Source organism: Megalops cyprinoides, chromosome 2 (assembly GCF_013368585.1).
Source record: "Megalops cyprinoides isolate fMegCyp1 chromosome 2, fMegCyp1.pri, whole genome shotgun sequence".
In the NCBI taxonomy this organism is placed as follows: Eukaryota; Metazoa; Chordata; class Actinopteri; order Elopiformes; family Megalopidae; genus Megalops; species Megalops cyprinoides.
In genome coordinates, this window is record NC_050584.1 from 21,585,499 (window position 1) to 21,610,165 (window position 24,667).

General features: G+C 39.1%; 1 protein-coding gene across 2 annotated transcripts in view; it reads right to left on the minus strand.

The window, feature by feature from the left end:
• ptprn2 (protein tyrosine phosphatase receptor type N2) overlaps positions 1-24,667 on the minus strand; it is a 189,893-nt gene that overhangs the window by 65,543 nt on the left and 99,683 nt on the right. For both annotated transcript variants that reach the window (XM_036521610.1, XM_036521609.1), the window contains one exon: positions 19,491-19,555. In XM_036521610.1, the coding sequence (XP_036377503.1) occupies positions 19,491-19,555 (65 nt within the window). The remainder of the gene's footprint in view (positions 1-19,490; positions 19,556-24,667) is intronic.

Here is a 24,667-nt window from a genome sequence, read left to right on the forward strand (position 1 = left end):
AATTATATTGTATTTAGAGATTTAATGAGGTTTCTGTGAAATCCATGCACAATATTATGACTATGTGACCATATAATTTGATATTAAACTCAGAGCAAATGAAATTTTTCATGCACTTTAAAACATCACTTAAAAAAGGGGAAATATTAAATTATATTGTTATACCTTTTTTCCTAGATTACAGTTTCCTTAATGTCAACCTGCAAAAGACCATCTCAAAGTAACATCTGTGAGTGATTTCTGTGAGTATAAGACAAAACCTCAAAATACAACACACCCCCTTTTCTAAGCACAGAATTGTCATATGAAGCAAAATGTTACAGAGGTACTGTAAAACCTGCTCAGTATTCATTTATACAGAGGTCCCAGTGTTATTGGGAGATGAGTTCGCAGAAGTCCGCACTCGACATGACAAATTCACAAAGACAATGGCTTGGAGAAACCGCAGAGAAGTGCACCAGTGTGATGTACGAGAGGGGAGCCCGCTGATGTGTGATGTGTGGAAAGCCTGGGGGGGGGGAGAAGAACGGGAGTGGAGGTGCAGGAGGGCATTCTCACTACAAAGAGCAGAGCCTGCAGTGAGAGAGGAATCCAGGAGACACCCAGGTGCCAGAGACGGGAGCGCCAGAGTTCGGGAGCCGTGTCTCTCTCTCTCTCTCTCTCTCTCCCCAAGTGTCTCTCCAGCGTCTGCCGCAATGTGTCCAGGCGGCGTCTGCGTGCTTCCTTCCATAAATATTTCATCCTGCCTGCAAACTCGTTTGCATTCCTCAGCTATCACACATCTTTCTGATGCACAGGTTTCAGAAAGCTCCACCTACATGTATTATTTAATGGCTTGTTTATACATATACATATACATACAAATGTATTGCTACCCTGTTAAGACATTTTCTTTTCCCTATTAGCTGCTGCTACTTGCTAGCTCTGAGCATATCTAATCTATATGTAATTAAAACTTGCCAACCATGCTGAGTGTTCACACCATTTGCTATATAATGTATAGCGCATGCACATGTTCATGCACGCTATACTTGTTTGTGCTGGTAGTCTGGGCAGTCGAGACAGCAGCCTGTGGTTGTAAGTAAAACAGACCACAGCGGACAACGAAATCATACAAATCTTGAAAATGGCTCATGGAAAAAACACCACTCCGCCAGCCCTGCACAGCATGCAGGCCTGTTTTTTTTTTTTTTTTTTGCTAAATGTTTACCCCATTTGTCAAAGCACAATTGCTGTCACTTTGGTGTTTTGTCATTAGGAGTGAGGTTACGTGTGCCACTACAGGGAGAGAGAGAAAAGAAAAAGGAAAAAAAAAAAACAGCGTAATGCCGGCATACATTTTCATTATCATCTTCATTAACCACAACCAGTGGGAACGGGCGCTTATCCTCACCCCTGTCATCGTCATGACAACGCCTCCTGAGCCTCCGCGCTGAGCGTCCATGAGACGGGAGGAGGAACTGGGCGCTCGCATTATTCCTCCATTACTCTCTCCGGTGGCAAGGGTGAGTGGCGAAGTGCCAGGGCTCTTGATCCATCCCCCGTGATTTCTCCTGACAGCCTGATATGGTGTCCCGACTTAAGGCAATCACTCTGATTTCACAGTTTAATTACCGCTAATCTGGGGAAACGCGGCCAATGCTAATGAGCCGACACCAATCAGTTTGGGAACGTGAGGACAAGGCGCGGGGACTCTGCGCTATCTGCGCTTCATGCAATTTTTACAGCTTTTACCCTTAAGCAAGTTAGTCAACTGCTGTGAATTTATAATGAAGTTAAATCCTATACGAGGCTGTTTAGTTTTCACCTCCGCGTGCACTCCATCCAGCACAGTATAGACAAAGCAAGCATCATTAAAACTGTGTTGTTATATATATATTTACACACAATCGCATGATAAGTGATTCATTACCCTTAATTGCACACTGCATTTGGAAACATGTTTGTATGTGTGGGCATACTGTATGTGTGTGTGTGTGTGTGTGTGTGTGTGTGAGAGAGAGCGTGCGTGTGTTTGTGTGTGTGAGTGTGTGAGTGAGTCGGTGTGAGTGTGTGTGTGTGTGTGTGTGTGTGTGTGTGTGTGTGTGTGTGTGTATCAGTGTGTCTTGAGTGTGTTTTGGAGTGGAAATATCCAACCCCAACCCATTGATACCATGCTGGAAAATAATGAGCACAAATTTTAAGATTCTGCCCTTGCTGTATTCAAGCATACCAATCAGGCAACACGTCTGACTGTTCAACACCTGACTTTACACAGGAAACAGCATATGGAGGGAGGGGTATGCATATACTCTTGTTGTTGCAGACAAAGATTTCAGAGGTTAGAAAGCGTCATAAAATTAAATGTATTTGTACCTGACATTTGAATATTCCTTACTTCAATCCTGCATTAGCTCAAGCAAACAAATCTAATTTTGAATTCTGCATTTTCTGATATCACATTCCCAATATCATTTGAACGCATGAATCCCGCAGAATGAAAGGTTATGTATTATAAGATTTTGTCACTTCAAAGCTGTAATGTGGTTGCATGTGTTCACTGTAAATCATGCTAAAGTATTATAAAAAAAAGTGTATAGTTGCTTTTTCTTGGTACATGGGAAAACTTGTGGAATATAGAGACCGACTGAATCCCTGGAACACAGTTGCTTGATCGCCACAACCATGACAGTTGCCTAACTGAACCGTAAACCAACAAGTTGGACAATCACACTTTCATAAATTCAGAAAAGATATACTGCTGTCATTTTGTTTTGTCACTGTGGGAGGGAGTTGGTTCATAATAAAACTGTAAAATTTGAGACAGCCAGAGAAAATGATTAAAGCTAATCTAGCAGGCCATTTTCACTTCTGAAGGTGGGAGAAATTAGCAGTTAATGTTGAATTCTCAATTAAATTCAATAAAATGTCAAAGAAACAAAGGAAAAATATTTAATTTACGGCAAGGAAAGTGCTTTTTGTAATCTATTGGAACAACAAATCAATTTACTTCCTTTTTAGAAACACATCTTTTAAGTGCACTGCCGTGTTAAAGAAATAGATCAAGATTAATACGAAGATTAAATTAACATTTGCTTTTTTCCTAGAGCAAGACTCTGCACTGAAACAAGAAAAAGGAAAATCAATATTAATCAATGAGTTCTGACTCTTCATTAGTGCCTACTGTTTCAACCTTTGTGTTCTTTGTTCTGATTTACACAGAACCCATTTATATTATATGTGTCACACACACACACATATATATATATATATATAAAAAGTGTGTGTGTCATTAAATGGCATTATATTCACTATTGCAAAGCATTTTAATTGTAGACCTTTTTCCATTTTTCTTCTTTTTTCAGTGAGCAATCAAGCAAATAAAGATGTCCAGGTTCTCAAAAGTGATACCCTCCTGAATAAAACAAACACAGGACTCACAGCACAAATTTGACCATGTTGAAAAAAAAAAAAAAAAAAAACTAGCTAATGCCTGTTTCTTTAAGAATAAAAAAAATTGTGTTGACATTAAGAATGGTTCTTTACTTGGTCATTAGGATGATCATTGTCAGTAAGAGTGTATCACAGTTCATGAATGATCTATAGGACAAACCACTTCATGGCAAGAGGGAGCCTAGTCCTGCAGACCACTAATTTGAACTTGCAGAGCAATTGAGCTATATTTGCGTGCGACCTGTCACAACAAAGCACTTTCGTATTGACAGAGGAATCCCCTACACTGAAAACGGGAGCCACATCTCTTGTGTTGACACGCATGCTGATAAAATAGAGCTGTTTTCCTCCATGCCAGCTGCTGTAACTCATTGGGTATTATCTCATAAGATATTGGCACTCTGTCATCCCTTTGAGCTGTCACCTCAATCACCCCTATCTAGTCGCTTATTTTTACCACACGGACGCAACCGAGTCCAATAAGCCTCCATGAAAGGCTTCATTTTCCGAGGGATCTAAGCTACTTTTATGGCACTTAAAAAAAAAAGCAACGGAGAAGACCATCAATCCAATTAAACTATGGCGAGAATATAAAGACGGCTTAACCGCCGTAATTTAATAATACCTAAATGTTACCCTTTTAATTCCCTGGGTCATTTATGTTTTATGTACTGCATGTAAAAGCGAGGATCGTCTGGTAAAAGTGTTTTTAGTGTGTGTGCACGTTATCCGGCCCCTCTCCCCCTTCCTCGTTCTATGACATTACTGCCATAAACATAAAACTAAACGACAAACAGCTGCAGCACCGTTTTAGGAAATAGACCATTTTAAATGAGAGTTTTATAAGTTCATCATGAAGAGTGACGGGTACTTTCGTAGAAGGGAAAGGCATTTTGTTAATTTTCATGTAAAATACTTTAAAGGGGGGGGGGGGTGCAATCAAGTACTCGTACATAAATATAAAAGATAATAATAAGGTTATATGAAAAATATGTTTTCTGCCCCATTGCTGTGTCCTCAAGTTGTCACACCTATACACCCTGTGAGCATACGTAACGTGACTCCCCTAGTCTATGGACAACATCTTGTATTTTGGACTTACTAATTTTAACACAAATGATAAATATTTGTGATAAAATTGACTTAGCTGTCTGTATGTAATATATCACCCAGAAGAATTTTCACCAAAGAAATATATATTGCAAATTTACAAACCTGTAGTAATCTCTAGTATGGCACAGTATTGTATTGTACTAGCATATTTCTAATATAGCATTTACTTATTTTTGTTACATACCAGTATATATGTAGATACCAGTATATTATATAAATATATATATATATATGTTTGTGTGTGTGTGCGTGTGTACGTATGTCTATTGAAGCTGCTCTTGATGTTTAACATGCTGGTCAAACCTAATGCAATTAACTAATGATGATTACTTAACTATTTGTAGCTCTGGTAGTGTAATATATTTTAGCATTCCTATTTCAATATGCTGCAGGGGATGCTACGATTTCCTGGTGCACTGACATATTCACTGCAAGCATCAAACAATTTTTATTATAGCTTGCAATCCAAAATGCCTTTGGCTAGCTATGTGGCTGTTGTAATAGCCTCCCTACTAATCCAATAATAGATGTGACAGAAAGAATTAGAGCACTGTTGCTTCTTCCATGATAATGTATTCAACATCTCTGCATTTCTATTGTTTTCACAAATGACAATTCCTTTCTAAATCAGGCAACAATCAAACATTGCTTTGACGGTGATTTGTTGTAGGTACTATCCCTTCGGCCCCTAGCGACACATCCTGTATCAGAATCAGCAATTTACACTAAAGGACTGGGGTTAGGATTGGAGGGTTGGGAAGACGATCTTGATGTCAAGGGCAGGAAGTCTGTCATTTCAGTCTAGCAACATAACAGCAATGTTCATACTGGCATCCAGGTATTTGATTTACCCATGCCTGCTCCACTGTTAAGTAGTATCATAATGCTGAAAGGGAATCATTTTTGATGATAATCATCAAATCTGAAATCTGTAAACTGATATGCTGTTACATAGATGACTGCTTGAAATGTGCAGCTGGCCCAGAAACACCCTCTGCCGACCGCTAATGACACACAGTAACTGCAACAGAAGCAGCCTTGAACTGTCACTGTAAGCCAGTGGGAGCGAGCGGGAAGCAGATCCCCCCCACCTTTCTTTTCATCTCTGTCTCCCTCTCTCGTAAAGGTAATGTTTCACACATATTATGCAACATATCAAATTTTAGATTTTGAGCAGAGTGCCTTCTTGCCTCCCTCTCATTTTTTTGGCCAGAGATTTTCACGGTTTACTGTGGCAGGCAAGTAATCGCCCCAGTCAGCCTAAAGCGTATTCCTCCTCTCTCCCTCTAGGAAACGAACTTGCCACACGCTCTTGCATCGTCGTGCCTAAGTTGCCAAATCTGCTAAATGATCTGTGGGATGACAAATGGCAGAGGATAATTCAGCTTCCCTCGCAAAACCAGGCCAAGCTGCCAAAATTATGCCAGTTCCTTGGCATACAGCACTGTCAGCCCAAAATGCCACTACAAGCCCTTCAAGGCTGACATTTAAACCCAGGCATCTTCCCCCAGCTGTGACCCCTGCGGGGGAACCAACAGCTCCACTCGCTGACAATAAACAGCACTTATAATATCACTGCAGATGGGCCTTGCCTGCTTCAGCAAGATGCTTCCATGTTGCTTATTTGAACCTCAGAGGAGGGGTATTGGTATTCAAGCAGCACCTGGCACAGGTTAGACCCTTCTTATAATGGTATAACAGCTTTTGCTTTACAATAAAGCAGAATGTCTCCCTGTGATATTGTGAAAGAACGCAACAGGTTCTTGTCCTTTCAACTGAGGCATGTTTGGGTCTCCAGTGTTCCATTTCCATTTGGATGCATTATAGTTGTTGCTTAAAATCTAAACACCAAATATGTTTAAAATGTCTGAGAGATCTTTTTTTTCAGGATGCTGTTAAACTCGCACAAAAGAGCAAGCTTGGATTTAAATGCAAATTAATGAAATGAAAGGGGCTAGATGCAATAATAATAATTTGAAAAAGCACTTAGAGTGGCATTATGAGAAAGTCAAATGCCAAGAAAGTTGTGAAAGACTCGTTGACTTGGTGAGAGCTAAGCACTCCCACCTGAACACCTTCCCTGGGGTTAATTTCAAATAAACCTTAATTAAATGATTAATTAAAAGCTCCAATCAGATATGTGCGTTTTAGAACAGTGACAAAGAAACAAAAAGACGGGGTCAGGACGCAGGTCATTTTGTGCCCGCGTAAAATGACAGACCTTATTTTCAGGCCTGAGCAGTGTCATAACCTGTGGCTAAAGTGAGAGGCCAGTGCCAAACCGCATGAAATGTTATCAAAGCTATTTCTCCAGTCCAAAGGTCAGGCAGTGGTAAAAGGTTGTGAATTAAAGATCTGTTCCTTGCTTTCATCAGTCTGGAGCAGACAGTCTCTAAAGAGACAAATCTAAACAGGGCAGCTAGCACAGCTGGCCAGCTCCAATAATATGACATTTCACACAGAAATCTGGAGTGGCCTTGGCATTTAAAAGACTTTTAAACAGTAAAAGCGCTTTCCTGTACTGCTGAAATTTTTATGCGTGATGGTGTCACACGTTCATCCGTGCCGTCGGCTTATAAAAATTTTAAAAGACGGATGGTTCATTTGTGAGAGTCCAGTCTATCATTGATCTTCTACCCTAACATAAGCTGATCTCTGCACAGTGAACTTAAATCCCAAGTGAGAGGGGATATGGAGCAATATTGACTGAGGGAAACATTCAATCTATTGGTGATGCACTGATGTCCTAACTCTGAGTTATGAATTTAAGCAAGTTACATTTTTTTCTATACCATAATGAGTTCACTCACAACCAAAACCAACTATAATGGTTGCATCAATAATAAAAAAGTGACATTTCCTCAAATTTGCAGGTCAAACATATGTACAGAGTGTGGGGCAGTTAAATCTAACCTTTGATTTTGAAACTTTCACAGCAATAAAGTCCTACTCTACTGGAACTCCATATGACATTTCCCCTTTCATTTTAATGATAATGTGGGCTATACCCGACCTCATCAAGACCATTTTCTTTTAGCCGGTTTCTTAGTTCACAACACTTAACCTGAGATTGATCTTTATGAATTTGCTATGATTATGGATAAGTGCATATTTTCATTGTCTTGCAAAAGTGCTGAGTTTTTCCTTCATTTAGGTATGTTGAGTATCTTAGGGTAAATTGAAACCTGGTGCTAATTTAGTCTGAAAGGACATGTAGCATAATTACAAAAAGTGCCAAAGATCTTTGTCTGCCTTTGGGTGAAACCATTGTCTTCAAGGAAGATTTTCTATGACCATGCAGTGATTTGCCACATTTGTGATAAGACCTACAATTAAAAAATGCATTTGTTCAGTGATCCACAACACTTTTATAGGTATGTTGGATGGGATTGTTATTGTTGTTTTATTTATCTGGTTATAATATGCTGTTGGAATCCCCTGGTGTGTGGTGTTAAGCAGGTAGAATGTAAACTGTAGCCTGCCAGAGCTATTCTAGGGAACCTCTCTTTAGTGCTTTCTTCTTTCTTTTTTCTAAATTCATTACTTTATTCAGGCAGTAGCTATGAACTGTTCTGGGTCTGATTCTGCAGGGTAGGGGCTGGGCTAAGGGAACTGAACCAGGTTATTGTTACAGTTGATATCTAACTTTTGCATTTCTAAGCTGCAGTTGGTATTCTGTTTCAAGAAATTGAGTGCTGTTCACTGAAACAGAGAGAGACTGCTCCTTTCATTTCAAATACTGTATTCTTTGATTGCTTTTTGAGTTTTCTCCAAATATGTCATGTTTTATTGGGCTAATAATATGCCATGTCTGCACTTTCAAACTCCTGTTTGTCCAAAGCCTACAGAAAACCTACCACAGAGTTTTTTGCATTTTGTGTCAGATGTGTTTTCCCCAGTACCTCTAATTTGACCATGGTAACCGAGGACCATCTCTTTCTTTTGAAGATCTTAAAAGCTTTCATTTCACAAATAAATGGGGGGGGGGGGGGGGGGGTAGAGTGGCTTTGAAGCCATCTATTTGACAGCTGTGATATTTATGCAAAAAAGAGATGCAGCCCAGTTTGTCTTTTAAAATATATTTCTTCTTTCTCAGTTATTCAGTTCAATTAATATCCCCTTAAGGTTTCTAGCTCTGTATCAGCACACCTTTTCCACTTAAAGATTTGCTTTAAGTTGCAAGTGTGAAATCCACCATCAGTGTCAGTATCTACATCAGATCACTTTGCTGTTTCTTCCCATTAATGCAATGTTCTATCAGACACAAGCATTTTGTTTGCTTGAACAAAATATCTCTCCAAATAATAACAGTACCAATGATATTAATGGAGCAATACTGCATTTTTTTCTTATTAAACAACCCATGTTTAATCTGAGATATCTATGGAAATATTGCATGAGGCATTTATGTTACCTTAACAATAAAAAAACAGATGGTTATGTGAATGGAATATCAATGGAGTCCATCAGAACATTCTTGTTGATCTTTGAATCTGAGAATTTTTAATCAGTGATAGAGAATGCTTGAAACATGTCTCATGCTTTCTCTTCAGCCTCCCACATGCACTTATGTGTCTGAAGCAGCTTCCGTCTGATCAGGTTATAACAGACAATGGTGAAGAGCTAAAAAATTTGCAGGGTGACGGTAGAATAAAATCAGCAGAGTGATTTCAAAGGGCAACACTTTCCCCAGCTCTGCTGTCCCTCTTTGTCTTGATGGAACTTGTTTGGGATGAATGTGGAGGCGTGATTGCGCCTACCCTCCAAACTAGTGAGCCCTCTGGCCACTGTGATGCTGTCAGTTTGGCCATCCGCTGTATGTGTGTGTGTGTGTGTATGTGTGTGTATGTGTGTATATGTGTGCATGCAGGACCAGTGGCCTCACACTGCTGCCAGATGAGACCACTCACAGTGGAAATCACTCCTGTGCTTCCTATAGGACTGTAAGCCTTCCTGAAACCTGGGTAATTAGTCACTCAATTGGTTAGGAGAGGAGGGATGGAGACATATGCATGTTACAGCACATGCCAGACCTGTGTGCCAAGTCACTCTGATCTAACGGAATCACTGACGATCTGAATCTCATCAAGCCGGCTCTGTGTTAAGGACCATGCAAAAGACACACAGATGGCACAAACATGCGGCCACAGGCTATGAAAATGATGCATAATATGATTAAAAAGGTGACTGTTTTTTATGCATCTGTCGTGAGAAAGAAATAACACAGGGCCTTGCAGAAATTCTGACTTTTGGGGTAAACCTCTGCACCTTCACTTAAACTTGAAAGCACAATTTTACTCATTTCCACGTCTGCAGTTGCAATGGATCAGTTGTGACAAATTCTGCAAGTAGAAATTAAAACCATTTGATTTATGTGCATGCTTGCTTTAGTGTGGCCTGCTGCTTCTCCTTGCTGTGTGCATTCTCCATTCAGATCAACATATTTTATTATTCTGTATCATTCTGTATTCCTTCAGATCAAGTGAGAATGACCCCTTCAATTACATTCAGTCTGTCTGATTCTGATAAGAAGTTAGAAGATTCAGACAAAAGAGCCACCGCCCTTCAAACAATAGTATATATTTATAATGCTTGCAGTAGTTTTCTTTTTTTTTTACTACCATTGTATAAAAAAATAGAACAATAAAAAGAAAACAATGAATTAACAGTCTTAGCAGCATATATATTCATATTTTTGCCCTAACACAACTGCTATAATAATTAAACTCACCTTTGTTTACAAAAGCAAAAGAAGATCATGACAATTCAATGACAATGACCAATGGGACAATGACCTTAAAGCTGCTTTCTTGTTCCACAATTATGGAAAATGAGTCAAAGATAAAGAGTTTCCCTTCAAAGAATGGCTGGAGTCATGCTGAGCAAAACACAATGCTTCAAAGTGCCAATTCTGATACATTCATATAAAAACAACTACCAGCTAAGACCACTTTGAGTGAACGCACGTTAACCGTACGCGAGAATGATGCATAAATACGTTTTAAAGGTTGTCTTGAATTCAATCTAATCAGACAGATCCTGCTTCAGTTAAGGTAATGTTTAGGAGGCATTCACACAACAGACAGTCGCTGTAATCTCCTTTATGTATATCTGGCGGCACAAACAGACATTCAGTGAAAACAATCAGTGATGCATAAAAACTATGTTTTGACTTGGCTGTGCAAGAATACAGAAAGCAATCAAACTGTGACCTGGCCCTCAGAGATATGACTGAGTTTTTGTTTTCCTGTGAGAGGAGTGGACCTATTTGTCCTTCTGAGACTGATAAATATTTGTATCCCCATAGAAATGATGCAATCTTTTCACAAATAATTAGCTGATAAAAGCCACCAAGGTCAGGTTAGTAGTGGAGAGCCAACCGCTCTCTCTGTCTGTGCTGAACAAACCTTGGAACCACCCTCTCCTGGGAAACTGTCTTTGAAATGCATCAGTACTCTGGCTGAAATGAACTAGCTTCCTGTCTCAGCAAGAGCCACTTTGCAAACCCTTTTTAAATATACTTCCTGCTGATTTTGATCAAGTGCTGTAGGTAATAGAACAGTCCTCAACTGAAATGCTTTGGGGAAATTAAAGAAATGTAATCGCTTAGAAAAAAAGTTTGGGCGTCCTGATTAAGGACAACTCAATTTGACTGTAGTATGAACAACCACCATAATTCTAGTAGTAATCACTGTTATTACGCACAGACTTCGTGATATTCATCTGCAAAAGGTGTGCGTGTGTGTACACATACATGTACAGACATGCACATGCACAGTGTGATGGGCGGTGTGACGTTTTATTTGGAGCACTGGACTTTACATAAAGGCTTTTAAACTGTAGGTGGGACACTGCTCTCTCAGTCATGATTGAGTTATTCTGCCTAAATGTGTTACAGATCATGTAATGTAAAACATTGTAGGCATTTTCAAGGTGTAGCTTAAAAAGCTACAAATTGATAGGAGTGTTTTTGTTTTCTCCTTTTATTCAATCATTTTTTTTCAATCAATTATTCAAACTGTTTCTCAGTACGCTAGGTATGTACCACAGTTCTTGGAAAATGGTAAGCATTTTGTGAGTTACATAAGAAAGACCTATAACACAAGTCTCTTGTTTAACCTTTTTGAAAACATCAGAGGGCTGGTTTCAAGTGCAGCACATTCCTGTCCCCTCAGATGGAATCTAAAGAAAGATCTTTCCACACTGAATGACATTGTATGATGAAAATGAAATCTGCAGTACCTTTACTGTAGATTGACCTGAACCACATAGTCAAAGCCAAAGGCTAAAATACAAACAATCTTCCCATTCAAAACAGGTTACAATTTGTGCAGGCATGTATTTTCATTATCAAAACCTCCATGTGCCCTTTTTTTACAGATAACTGTCCTACAGTCCTTTGCACAAGTGTTTAAATATGAGCATGGATTGGTGTGGAAGGAAGGATAATTTAAATACTTTAGCATTGTATGCTAAAACACCAAGTAGAGGTCTAGGAGCAACATATCATAAGTCTACAGAGAAATTATGGGATACAAGACCACCCCTTGAGCAGAATGGATTTGAGTGTGAACATTAACACCATGACACCAAGGGACCTAATGACTGTATTAGGCAAAAATCAAAGCTGTCTAAGACATTTTGTTCATCCTGCACAGCAATATGGATATGGATGTATGGATAAAGCTGACTGTCAAAATATTTTTTTGAAAATAGATTGAAAATTCTTCTATTCTCCTCCCAGTTGCATTAGTATGATATTATATGCATGGTAATTTTGTTATGCTCATATAGCTCAGGCTGAGAATGCTTGAAGATCAGTGTGGATGAATTTGTGTGGATGAAAATGTAGGGTGTTTGCTGGGTTGCTTATTTGTGCTGGCAGGAAGCGTCAGGAAGGAAATTAAAGGAGGTGAGGTCATCAGTGACCTTTACTGGAGATGGGTCCTTCTGGTTACATTTTCGAGGGACCTTTGCGGTTCTGCAGATAAGTGTGCCCTTTTTTTCCTGTTCTAAAATGGCACTCAACAGCATTTCTCCCTACTTGACATATGATGGGGCTGTATGCTAATGTTTATTCCTCCTGCATTAAAATCCATTATGTGGCTGTGAGAAATCAAATGGAAATCCTTAAAGGTTCCGGGAAGGTAATGCAATTCCACAGTGAAAACTTTGATAAAACAGAAACACACACACACACACACACACACACACACACACACAGGCATCCCTGCATGCACTGAAAAAATTCAGTGTGGATGTTGCCTTGATAAGCTTATATTTGGTTAAATGTTAATCAAATGGTACCTGTTTTATGTCATGTGGCTGTTGAACCTGCAGGTCACTGCTGATCAACCCAGCTGTTCACAACTGGCTTGCCATCTTCATCAGAGTTATGTAGGTATGGCCTGCAATACCTTTCAACAGGAGACCTCCACGGACAAAGCCACTGCAGGCCCTGGCCCTCCTCAAACCCCTCCTCCTGAGTGCTGAGTTGACAGCTGGGTTTCTCTCTGTTGTTTTGTTTGTTTTGTCATAGATATGGCCAGGCCCACTTGTGTTTTTCTTCTGTATTCTTGTCCAATCATTACATTGCATTATTGGCATTTAACAGTTATCCAGAGCAGCTTACATCGGTTATTATTTTCATGTTATCCATTTATACACCTGGATATTTACTAAGGTATTTCTGGGACCCTGGCCCAAAGGTACACAGCACCAGTACCCCAGTGGGGAAACAAACCAGAAACCTTTCTGTTATGAGCCCTGCTCCTTACCAAAGTGCTACACTGCCCCAATCACCATCTGGCACCGTGACCACAGCTGCCACAGTAACTTTAGTAACACTATACATCCAATTTAGTTGCATATTATAGCAACAAAAATGTGAATATTTAACGGTGTAGCCACTGAGTGCAGGTGTGCTATTAGCAGATTTCACACTCTTCAGTATCAGTGTGCATGGACAAAATTAGAAATTAGTAACATAAGTACTCTCCACAAACTGTAAATAGTGACAGTTCTGCAAAGTGTGTATCCATTCATGCTCTCAGGTGAATTTCTTCACTTAGAAAGGAATTCAGGCTTGGTGCTTTGCTCTTCAAATAACTCAGTTCTAGAAACTGCCACTGTACCTTTTAATGACTTACAATGTAATTTCACAAAATTTGTTGATGGAACTAGAAAAAATGCTGCTTAAGTAATGAACAATTAACACAATCTTGAATGTGCAATCTAAACTGCAAAGGGTAGGATTGAATATTTTTGTGATCTTTGCGAAGTCTCAGTGCAGCCATGCCATCCTTCCTGATATGACTGTTTCCACTCAGATCAGTTCTATTCAGAGCTACAGTACTGCTTCACCCACTCTAGAAGATACTGGTTCAAGCACTAACACTAACTAACTAAGCACTAACGTGCCAAAATGTCCTGTTAAATGTATTGCATTAACACCAGTTAATGCAATTCAAGTCTCTCATTACTCATTATTTTGACTGTGACATAGACATTTTACAGAGGTCAGGAAAGAAGTAAGTAACGGTGAATACCACAGATGGTGTGTGTGGATGCACTTAAAGTTCAGCCTCCTACAAGCTGACAGCTCAAAGGTGTTGGTCCATTTATAAAAGGGCTATATAGGTTTCTATCCATGTGTTCCTAAATAGATTTTCACCTGGCTTGATATGCAACAGGTTAAATCACATCATCATCTACGCCCAGTCAACTCCCTGGCTGATGGGATGATGAAATACTTACTGCACACAATATATCAAAGCCACTGATACTTACCACAGCTGGTCATAAACAATTAAACTGATGCCACAAAATGGAACAAACAAATTCTGTTGACTTTTCTAAAAATGACCCATAAGCAGCATGCTAAATACATTTTCGTACTAAATACTACACAGTATGTGATCTATAAACATAACAGAGGACATAGAAGAGCATTTAGGTTGGTGTGAAGAAGCTGACTGAAACTTCTCCCATCAAAAGCACAGGAATAGAAAACAAAAAGCAGAAAAAATGTAGCTTATTATAAATAAGACAGGGTAAGACTGGTAAGAAAGTCAAATAAAAGGGTAAACTCCTTTTCCCTTCACATAACCCACCTTTTAACACCTGGAGGGTGTAGCTTCTCAATGAACCAATTTACCAACTATCCAATGCCCTACCAGCTAGACACACATTCTCACCCTTTTGACTTTTTTGAAGCAAACACAATGACAAAAAAGCTTATTATGAGGTTTGTCAATGAAAAAAGCACAGGATCTTTACACAATACATTCATGAATACAAACAGGAAGGAATATTTAAAAGGTGTCCACAGTGAAGACTACATCTTCACAGCCGGATGCTGCTATGATTCTTATGCAAAACGCACCACCCACTTGTGCAAAGTCCTGGCGTTGCCATGCGGATGTTGTCCGGGCCGGAAGCCCTTTGTCTGAGGAGCTAATTACAGCCATATCCTCTTAGCTGGGAGACAGAAACAGCACATGGAGGGCTATCTGTCAGAGGTGCTTTATGAAACCCAGGGACATGGAGCGTGTGCCCCCACTGTCACCAGACCTTTGCGGCAGACACAGTAACAAGGACCACCTCGATGGCAAGATGCTTAGTGACTGGTCAACCTCTTAGATGGAGCTGCGGTCCCACCTCCACCACCACCTGTTTTGAAAGACGATGCTACTTGATTTAAAAAACATCTTCTTTTAAGTTTGACCATAGAATGTAAATTAGCAAATGGGGTGGAGTGTGTTGCTTTTTACTGAATGTAGATTGGAATGCACATTCAAATAATAGCAATAAAATCAATAAAGGGTTATGAAGCATTCTGATTTATTCCTAATTATTTCCTTACACCCTAATGACAACAATGGAGTATGATGTTCACTCATTTTCACAGACAGAGTGATAGTAAAAAGTCTTCCAGACACAGATGACATTTTGATTCCAGTGAGATTATGGCAATGGGGCAATTAAAGAAACAAGGCTGCAATTTTAGCTCCATCAATGCCCGGCCTTTATACACAATAGATTTTTTTTTAATAAAGATCTTCTGTCATTCAGTCATTGAGCTTCATCGTTTTAATCAATGCAAGTCTGAATGCAAATATGTTGACACATTAAAATGATGTTGAAATGCCATTACATCATGAAATAGTTTGGTAACTCTGGACTACAATAAGTGTGTCCCCAAAATAACTAAAATTTATGCAGCATTTTTCTGAATCTCATAAAATACCTTGAATAATGTAGAACATACCCTTTGATGCAAAATATGAATGAGTTTTATAGACACTGACTCCAGACAGACTACTACATCGGATTTCCAGGATTTATGTTTGATATATTTGTATTCAGAATAGCATCTTCAGTGCTACAATTTTAACCGTGCCTCCCATCATGCAGTTACGCTTCTTAAACTGCACTTTTATGTCAGCTGAAACAATGGAGTCCTTTTTCCCACAGCAAATACCTCACTCCCTCAAAGACACCAGAAAAGCCTATCTGCCTCACATGATATTCCTATGTTTATATAAATGACACCTGCTTGCCTTGGAACCATTAAAATGTCTGTTGGTTCACTATTAGACACATGAGGTGGTACTCAGGCTTTTTTCATGTATGAAGTTATTGATTTTTCTCTCTCTTCTTTGACGTTGTCTTATCGTAAACAACATCTGAGAGTCTTTCATTGATACTTGTGGTATCTGTAAATCTCCGAAGCCATTTTGTAATTTGTTTACTTCCCAGCAAAATGAGAAAAGACAGAGCTGCTACAGTGAGTAACAACCTCATTCAAAAACCTCAGTTACAGGTCCAGAGTCTTTGCGGTTTGCTGTATCCCTGGAGAGCAGGGACCAGCCTCTTACCTGTAGCATACCGCACACGTGCCTCAAGGGTAGCAGCTCTCGGCAAGCCGAGGCTTGATCTTTTATAAAACGCACGGCGTGACACGAAGAGTTAACAAGTGCGAGCTGTCCCAATTCATCTGCTCTGTGTTGCACACGGGCAGCATTGTTAGCGGGCTGCACAAAAAAACCTGCGCGTGAGGCGGTTGCTATGGTGAGGTAAATGTCACTCACCATCTTTGTGTCAATTTTTTCGAGAAGCCTTTCCCAAAGGTTCCTCCCCCTCCCCGCAAATGATCTTCAACTCAAATGATTGGGGCTAATTGTTAACCAAAAGGCATACGTGAGACGCTGTAATGCCACACAATTGTTTGGTTAACATGTTCAATTGAGAAAGAGGTGATGGGGGGTGGGGTGGTGGGGGAGTGGGTTAGCTGATGGGAGGCTGACCCCAGCGAGTGACCCAGACATTTTATTTGTTGTTATCCGCAATCGCAGCACCAGATGCCAGCAGGAACATCTGATGTACTGGACACCTCCAGATCGTTCCTTGCGAGCTCATGGCCTGCAAGACTCACAATGAGCCTTATTTCCATATAAAACCTAATTTGAATGTGATGTCTTTGGTTTCAAAAGAATCCATCGCATCAATAGCCCCTTGATTAGATTTTCACCTCTGAGTCGACAAATATGAATATTTATTACCATGGATGCAGATTGCCCTCTTTGCATTGCTCTGATCTTGACTATTATCCATTGCTAATTTTTTAAAATCATTTTTTTTTTCAAAAATGAAAATGCAGAGAATATGAAGTTTGCCCATAATGTGCTTCAGATAATCCTATTATTGTTCTATTCAAATGGCAGCCTTTCCTCATTCTTGTGTTGCAGAGTGCTGTCAAATTGTTTTTGCATCATAACCACCTAAGATGGACTGTAAATTAATACGGGAGGTGCATATCAAAGTGCTACTCTTAACAAAAACACATTTTCCATTCACTTCTTCTAAAATGAATGCTCGTTCTATAATGACCACATCATAAACAATCTCACTTCAAGGGCAATGTGTTCTTAAAGGAATCTATAAATCTTATTGAAATCCCTATAGATAAAAGAGATCAGAGGAAAATATTTTTAAACTCAGTATTTCTCAGCCACGGTCCTGAGGACCCTTTCCAAAGGCTGGTTTTTGTAGCAACTGACCTCTCAACCAGTATTTTGATTGAGCTGTAGACTGAATACTGATCTGGATTTGATATCACTTTAGTTGTTTGTGAAATGTAGTTGAATTGTGTTTGCGCCAAGCCAAACATGCAAGTAAAGGCGCTCCTTCAATTTATTTTTGTTCATTTGTTCAGTTAATCAAATCAGTAATACAGATTTAGTATTCAGCATAATTAATTATCAGCTCATCTGAGGCAAAAACAGCATGCTCCAGTCAGTCCCTAGGACAATGGTTGAAAAAGCAGTGCCATTATTAATCTCTAAAAAACACACAGAAGAGGTTTCTGAGAGGTCTTTGCTTTGCTACCATCAGTTCAAATTGCTTGGAGAAACTATCACTTACTGTGGCCACTACAATTGGTGTACCAATTCTGTTCAAATTCTCAGCATTTCAATTTAACCCGGGCGGCGTGTGTGAGAAAAGAGGAAAGGTTAATGGCACTGTGGGGAAACAAACAGAATCTGCTAACTGCAAAGTGTCTTATGTCAGCCTACCACTGTTTTAAATGAACATGATTGTTGAGGAGACAGGATTCCATTTTCTTTGTGGGCTTAAACAACTTGTCGACTAACTAAAGTTCTGGCTAAAATATCTGCTGAAATATCTGTCTCATGGACTGTAGATGTAGAATGCAAAACATCTCTTTATTAGTTGCATTTTTCTTAAGCGTCTTTTTAATTTCCTTTCTGTAAAAAATGTATCACATCAGAAATATTGTTTTTTTTTATAACACAGCACTATGATAGTTTAAATTATTAAAGTGTGATCATACATTATTTCACTCAAGAGTATGTAATGCAAGTAAAGTATATGCTAGACTATCAGTGCAGTGTAAGAATTCTATAACACTGAGACAGAAGAGAGAAAGGCAATACTTAACAACTGAATATTCACAGTGACAGCAACTTGTATGAGACCAGAGGTTCCTTCTATTAATGGCACTCAAAGGTCAATAGATTTGAATTAGTTGAGTTCTCTATGCTGAATTCTGGTTTGTTTCTGCAGAGCACCCTGCTCCCTCAGATTTCCATTTTGATTGACAGTTTACATTTGGCACGCCATCATCGAAGCAGACTGTCTATTGAATCAATAACAGACAGCAGTCTCAACAGTCTATTTAAGAAAAATAAAATGGCACGCAATCCTAATGTTCTCTGCCGGTGTGTGAATACATTCTGCCAGGAGAAAAAAAAAGTGAAATGATGTTACCATTAATCTGATGGCAGAGGGATGTTGTTTACTGGCATTAATGCAAAGAGCCACTGACTTTTTTCCATTTTCCTTCTGAAGTATTATCACATGAAGATAAGTGCCAAACCAACCTGCAGAGAATTTCGATTCATTTTCTTTATTTGATTGCAGACTTTTTTTCGCATCCAGGTTATTGCATGAGAACATTTGTAATAATCTACCCTCCTTGTGTTGTTCCTTTACAATATATTAAGAAACAATGTTGTACTTCTTCCCCTCAGAAATGTTCCTATGGATTTTTCTAAAAGGTATTAAGCTTTGAAACAAAGCATCAAAGTCTGCCCCATCTATCCACACAATATTATCTCACAAACAACAGGAATCTGAGTCTCAACCTCTTTTAATGTCCTAAAATTATCACTCCTCAACAATCTTTTACATCACACAGTAACACCAGACATGATTCATCCTAGCACTAAACTATTTACAGAACACAACTTTATAAGCAGAATGACAAATCAAACTGCTAAAACCAAATCCATAACTGGATCTGTACATTCATTTGAGCCAAAAAGCATGCATGATTAAATATGGTAAACCTGGAGTGAAATGTTTTCAAACCACAGCCTCTTAACTTAAAGAAAATGCAAAGATAACTTCCTTCCACTTACGTCACTGACTCCAGCCTCGAGGATCCTCACCCCTGCCTCTTTCTCCAGCTGGTCTTTCTGCTGAACTGTGAGACAAAAAGAAAGGCAGGTGAGAGGGCAGCACTAGGTTGGTTGCGGTTGCACTCCAAAAGCTCCGGTGATTCAGCTGTCTATTAAGACAGAGATGATGAAGACTGCGGACACAGCTCAGCCCCCCTGCCCTGCACTTTGGCTTTAATTTGGATAGCGTAACCGAAGGAGATCCCACTTCTTCTTTTTTTTGTTAATTAAGCCTGACATAAAAGAAAAAAAGTGGGTAAGTAATTTTAAAAAATGTAACACTTTTTTTTTTTTTAATTAAGCGTTATTCAACGTTGGCCAAATCACCAAGCAGGGCTCATTAGAGGACAGAGCATTCACTCCCTGGGAGCAAGATGTACAAAAAATACTACTCTTGCTGTTTCTGTTATACCTAAATGATCTTTCCTGAAAATAAGGCCTACTGGACAGGAACAGGGAAGGTAAAGACAAATACAGAATATAAGAGATTTGTAAAGCATACATTTGGGTCCAGTGAGATTGAACAGGATCACAAAATAAAACCCAGCTTTGTACCCCTTTCACATTGCTACTTTTGGGCTGCTGATTACCAATATAACATAATTCATCAATGCAGTTTACTTCAGATTATAATATAAAAAAATGCTCTCGCAATTGATTTTATCATCTTTCAAAAGGCCTCTATACATTTCTCCTTCCAGGAGACATTGTACAACTGCATTATCCAACAGTTTGCAATAAAACAAACTGCAAAGACACGGTGAGCTAAACATTAAACAGACATCTCCTGCCTCTGTTTACTGCTTCAGGCTTATTTTGATCTAGCTTGTTGGAGGTGGAACATGAGTGCATGGTCAACTTAAGTGATTACTCTGTCTGTTGTTCCACTAATCATTTTTATCTCCTAATCAATCTAATTACTTTACTACCCTAGACCTTACAAATGGCCTGATTATACACTTTGTACACTAATTGCCATGTCACAATGGAATTAACACACTTGCAACAAATATTCAAAACTGAAAAAAAAAAAAAAACTTTCACCAAATGCATGAAGTGTGAAGTCTGAGGTATACAGCTTAATTCATAGACGTACTATTTACAAATGACAGTGCCTAAGGTCTCACTGTGCCCAATATTAGTATTGACAAAACTGCTACATAAAACTATACCAGACTAGCAGCACATTGTTTAGTAAAACAGGGAGTTCAAGTGTTTCACTCTGCAAACATTTTCCTGGTAACACAGCAAATTCTAGTCATTAGCGATCATATACAGGACAAGTAACATTATACGGCATTATGAATAACAATAATAAGCCATGCTAACAATTCTGTAATCAGAAGAAATTGTATTTAACATGAAGTGAAGATCATTGACTCAGTAACATTTAATGTCATCACAAATACTTGGCTCCACACTTTAAGGAATACATGCATTTGTACAGTAGATATACAGTCTTTAAATCATACAAGGACATGTAAATATTAGTGTAATCAGCTAGATTTATAATCAGTGGCATGTAAGAAGTATTGAATGCCCAGTATCGAATATATGAATTCATAGCTACAGTATAAAATACTTTTTTGTATCACATTTGACTATGCAAACACCACCTGAAGAGAACCATTTATATTACAAAATCAAATCATGGAGGTCTTGATAGTTTACGCAATGAAAAATAAAATGAAAAAAAGTGAACATAATTACATTTTGTTTGTTTGCATGTGAATGCATCAGAGTGGAAGAAAGGAGTCCTTTAAATCACATTCCCCAGACAAAGGATATGCAAATCACCTGAAAGAGCTGAACCCTACAATGTTCTCAAAATTCTGCAATAGCCTATTTAATTAGTATTTTAATTTATCAGAATAATTATTTGCACTTGACAATTTATGCAGTATTCCATATAATTAAGCACGTCGCTTCAGAGGAATAATTTGGTTGGAGCTCTTCTCAGTGGTTATTCTAACCTGAAAGGATCAGCGGCTGTCTCATCTGTGATCACAATAACAATGAGGATGTCTTAATGGCTCTGTCAGGACTGATCTCAGGTCTGCTGCTGCTGACTGGCAGGGCGGTAAGACCGAGAGTCTGCTGACCAGGCCTTGTCCAAGTCGACATGTCCCTCTCCCACGCACCTTCTCGCTTCAGGCCTGACTCAGTCCTGTGACTGTGTAATGAGTGTATGGGAACATGCGCGTTGCTCTGAACAGTAACAACGTAGGGATTTGACTTTGCTTATTAATGCAATGTTTCATTTTATCGATTTCACTGTACAAGACAACAATAGGTATTAAGTATATTAGTTACATCCAGTGGAACGTCACAGATTCTGGTTATGAAGACACAATGTAAGAATGAAATGATGATACAAACTGTTTCATTCTCCAAACAGTGTCAGGAAGGGAAACAACGTTCTGACTGCAGATGTCTTTGAATGTTTTACTGGCACTGTTAAACTCATACGGTTGCCTAAATCACAACAAAAAACACCTACTCACTTACATTATTATTCATTCAATGTTATGGACAGACGACAGAGTGGGAGGGCAGAATCAGACCTATAATATTAGGAATTGTGTTTTTACTTAGCTGTACTTTAGAAATCATACTTTAAATTAAGATAAATCAGTATAAGCATATCTGCTTCATTAAAATGTATTAAAAGGGTCTGGATGAAGCTATTGTTATTTTACAACATTTCAGCAAGATATAACCATTCCAAGAGCAACACAGCTATGAAACATAAATAGAAAATTTACATGGCAAGCATATTAATCCTTTGTAAATACTCTGGAAGAACACATTAAGTATTCTGTAGTCTGACTCTGTCAACATCAAGGATGTTCAGGTGCTTTGAATGACGATGTTGCTGTATGTAGTTTGTGTGTCGATGCAACAGTAATATGTTTTGTGTGCCAAAGCATTTCTACCGACAACTTTTCATCAAATCTAAACTAAGAACAAGTCTAATGGACACTTGCTAATCAAGTAAACAGTATACAATACATCCAATAAAGCTTAAGAATCTCTTTTTGTGTGTCTGAAAGATAGTGGTGATGCTACAGATGCCAACAAAATGCAGAAAGCAAACTCACACAAAAACACTTGTCCTTACTGTGCCTTTTGAAAAGCTTTACTCAAAGTGATTGTTTTTTCACATGCAAAAAGAAAGTTCAGAATTCACTTCAGTTCAGTTCTTTCTTTTCCCACAACCATGATATGGAACATTTTAATTAACATTCTGAACTTGACTGAACGTATTATTGATCAAAACCACCTGTGTCTTGCTAATACATTTATAGCAGTAAGTGTACAATACAGGGTTTTCATTTCCGCTGAATACCAGGTGAAATTTAATGTTATGTACACTAAAATTATTTGCCAATGACGTACTTGAGTTTTGTACAAACAGACAGAAAAATGTTTTTTATGTTTTTCTAAATCTATTGCATCCATTTCCTTCTCTTTCCACCTTTCTCAAAACCACACAGGTACCACTCAATTCCTAATTATAGGATGAATGCGTGTCAGTAGTTCATGGCTCTAATGGAGACAGAAAGCCACAGTAATTGCATGGTTCTTTTACTTTGAGTTAGGTGCTGCGCTCTTTTTTTCAACTTTAATCTGGAACAGTATTCCTTAGGCACCAGACAGCCTAACCACTGACAACTTGGCTCAGATCTTGACTGCACGCAAGAAGCAGCCCACGGCAGCTTGGGAGAGATTTGAGGCGCGGGGGGCAGGTGGGTGTCAGGTCTCTGCGTGACCTCCCACACTGCTGCCAAGGACAAAAGCAGGAATCAGCTGTAGTCGGCTGCTGTGCTGGATGCCACACTACGACCGCAATCATCAGACGTCAATCAAAAAAAAAAAAAAAAAGAAAAAAGAAAAAAAAAAAAGTATAATCGAAGGGAATCACGACTGTTCTCTGTACATCCCCAAACCATGTAATGCCATTTGAATCAAACGCACGACAAAACAAGGCAATCTGAGGGTTTTGACGGGCCCTTGAGAGACGGGCGGTCTGTCATCTTGCAGTTATAATTAATCACAATAGATCGTTGCCCAGTTTGAGAGTTTGGCTCCGTCGCTCCTTGTTTACTCTGTCCATGCCTTTCATATTTCAACCTTTCAATCCCGTTCAATTTCCAATAAAGTTGGAGCAGTAGCTGCTTGTGTTATTTAGAGGGGAATGATAAAGCCCGTAATTAGGCCCTGTTGGAGGCAAACGGACGGCGACTGAAAGGTCAGGAGCGGTGTTTTGTCTTAATGAGGACACCGTTGAGAATACTGCGGAGATTTGCAGGACCTGAGAGTCTGTCCTGGCTGAAAGAGATGAGCTTATAGATAAACAAGTAAGGCCCCCGGAGCTTTCTGCTATTTGTTTAGCCGCAATAAGCGTTCGTCCCTGCCCGTTTTTTTGTTTTTTTTTTTTTTTTCACAAACGGCTCCGGACATGGGGATGACAGGACAGCACAAACTAGGCACAAGAAAGAAAGGAAAAGAACAAGGCTCGGGTCCTGTCACACAATGATGACATCGCGAGCAATACCCAGGCCTGGCTTTCCTCATGTTACACGCTTTGCCGAGGTTCAAAGTGCTGTTTCTGAATTCCTCACACAATGACCTGCAGCTGGGCTCTCGCTACAGCCACTTTAAATGCAAATGCAATTTATATTCCGCAACACAATTTATAGCTCGCCACTTCCACCACCACTGTCATGCATTATGACCGTTTAATGTCTTATGATCTCGCCTTTTTATCAATACCTCACGAGACCTTCAGCGGGGTGATAAACTTCCAAACTCTGAACCTAAGCAAACAGACCCTGAAACTGTTATTACTTTTCCAACTGTCATTTTTACTCCAAATATGCAGCCACTTTTATATGTAATGCTCCATGTAAGCTCTATAAAGGGGGGAGAGGCCCATTTTAAAGGCAAAAAGGCCCTAGCAATATTATGAGGGAATTGTATTTGTACTGGGGTTTAGGTTAAAGATGTGTTTTATTTGATGTGATTAAGCGCAATTTCCCACCATTCCCATAAATAATTATTTCCATACCCACTGTTATTTAAAAAAAATTAAACACAAGCATCAAAAAATTCAAAAGCTGTTCTGGTGTTTGTGA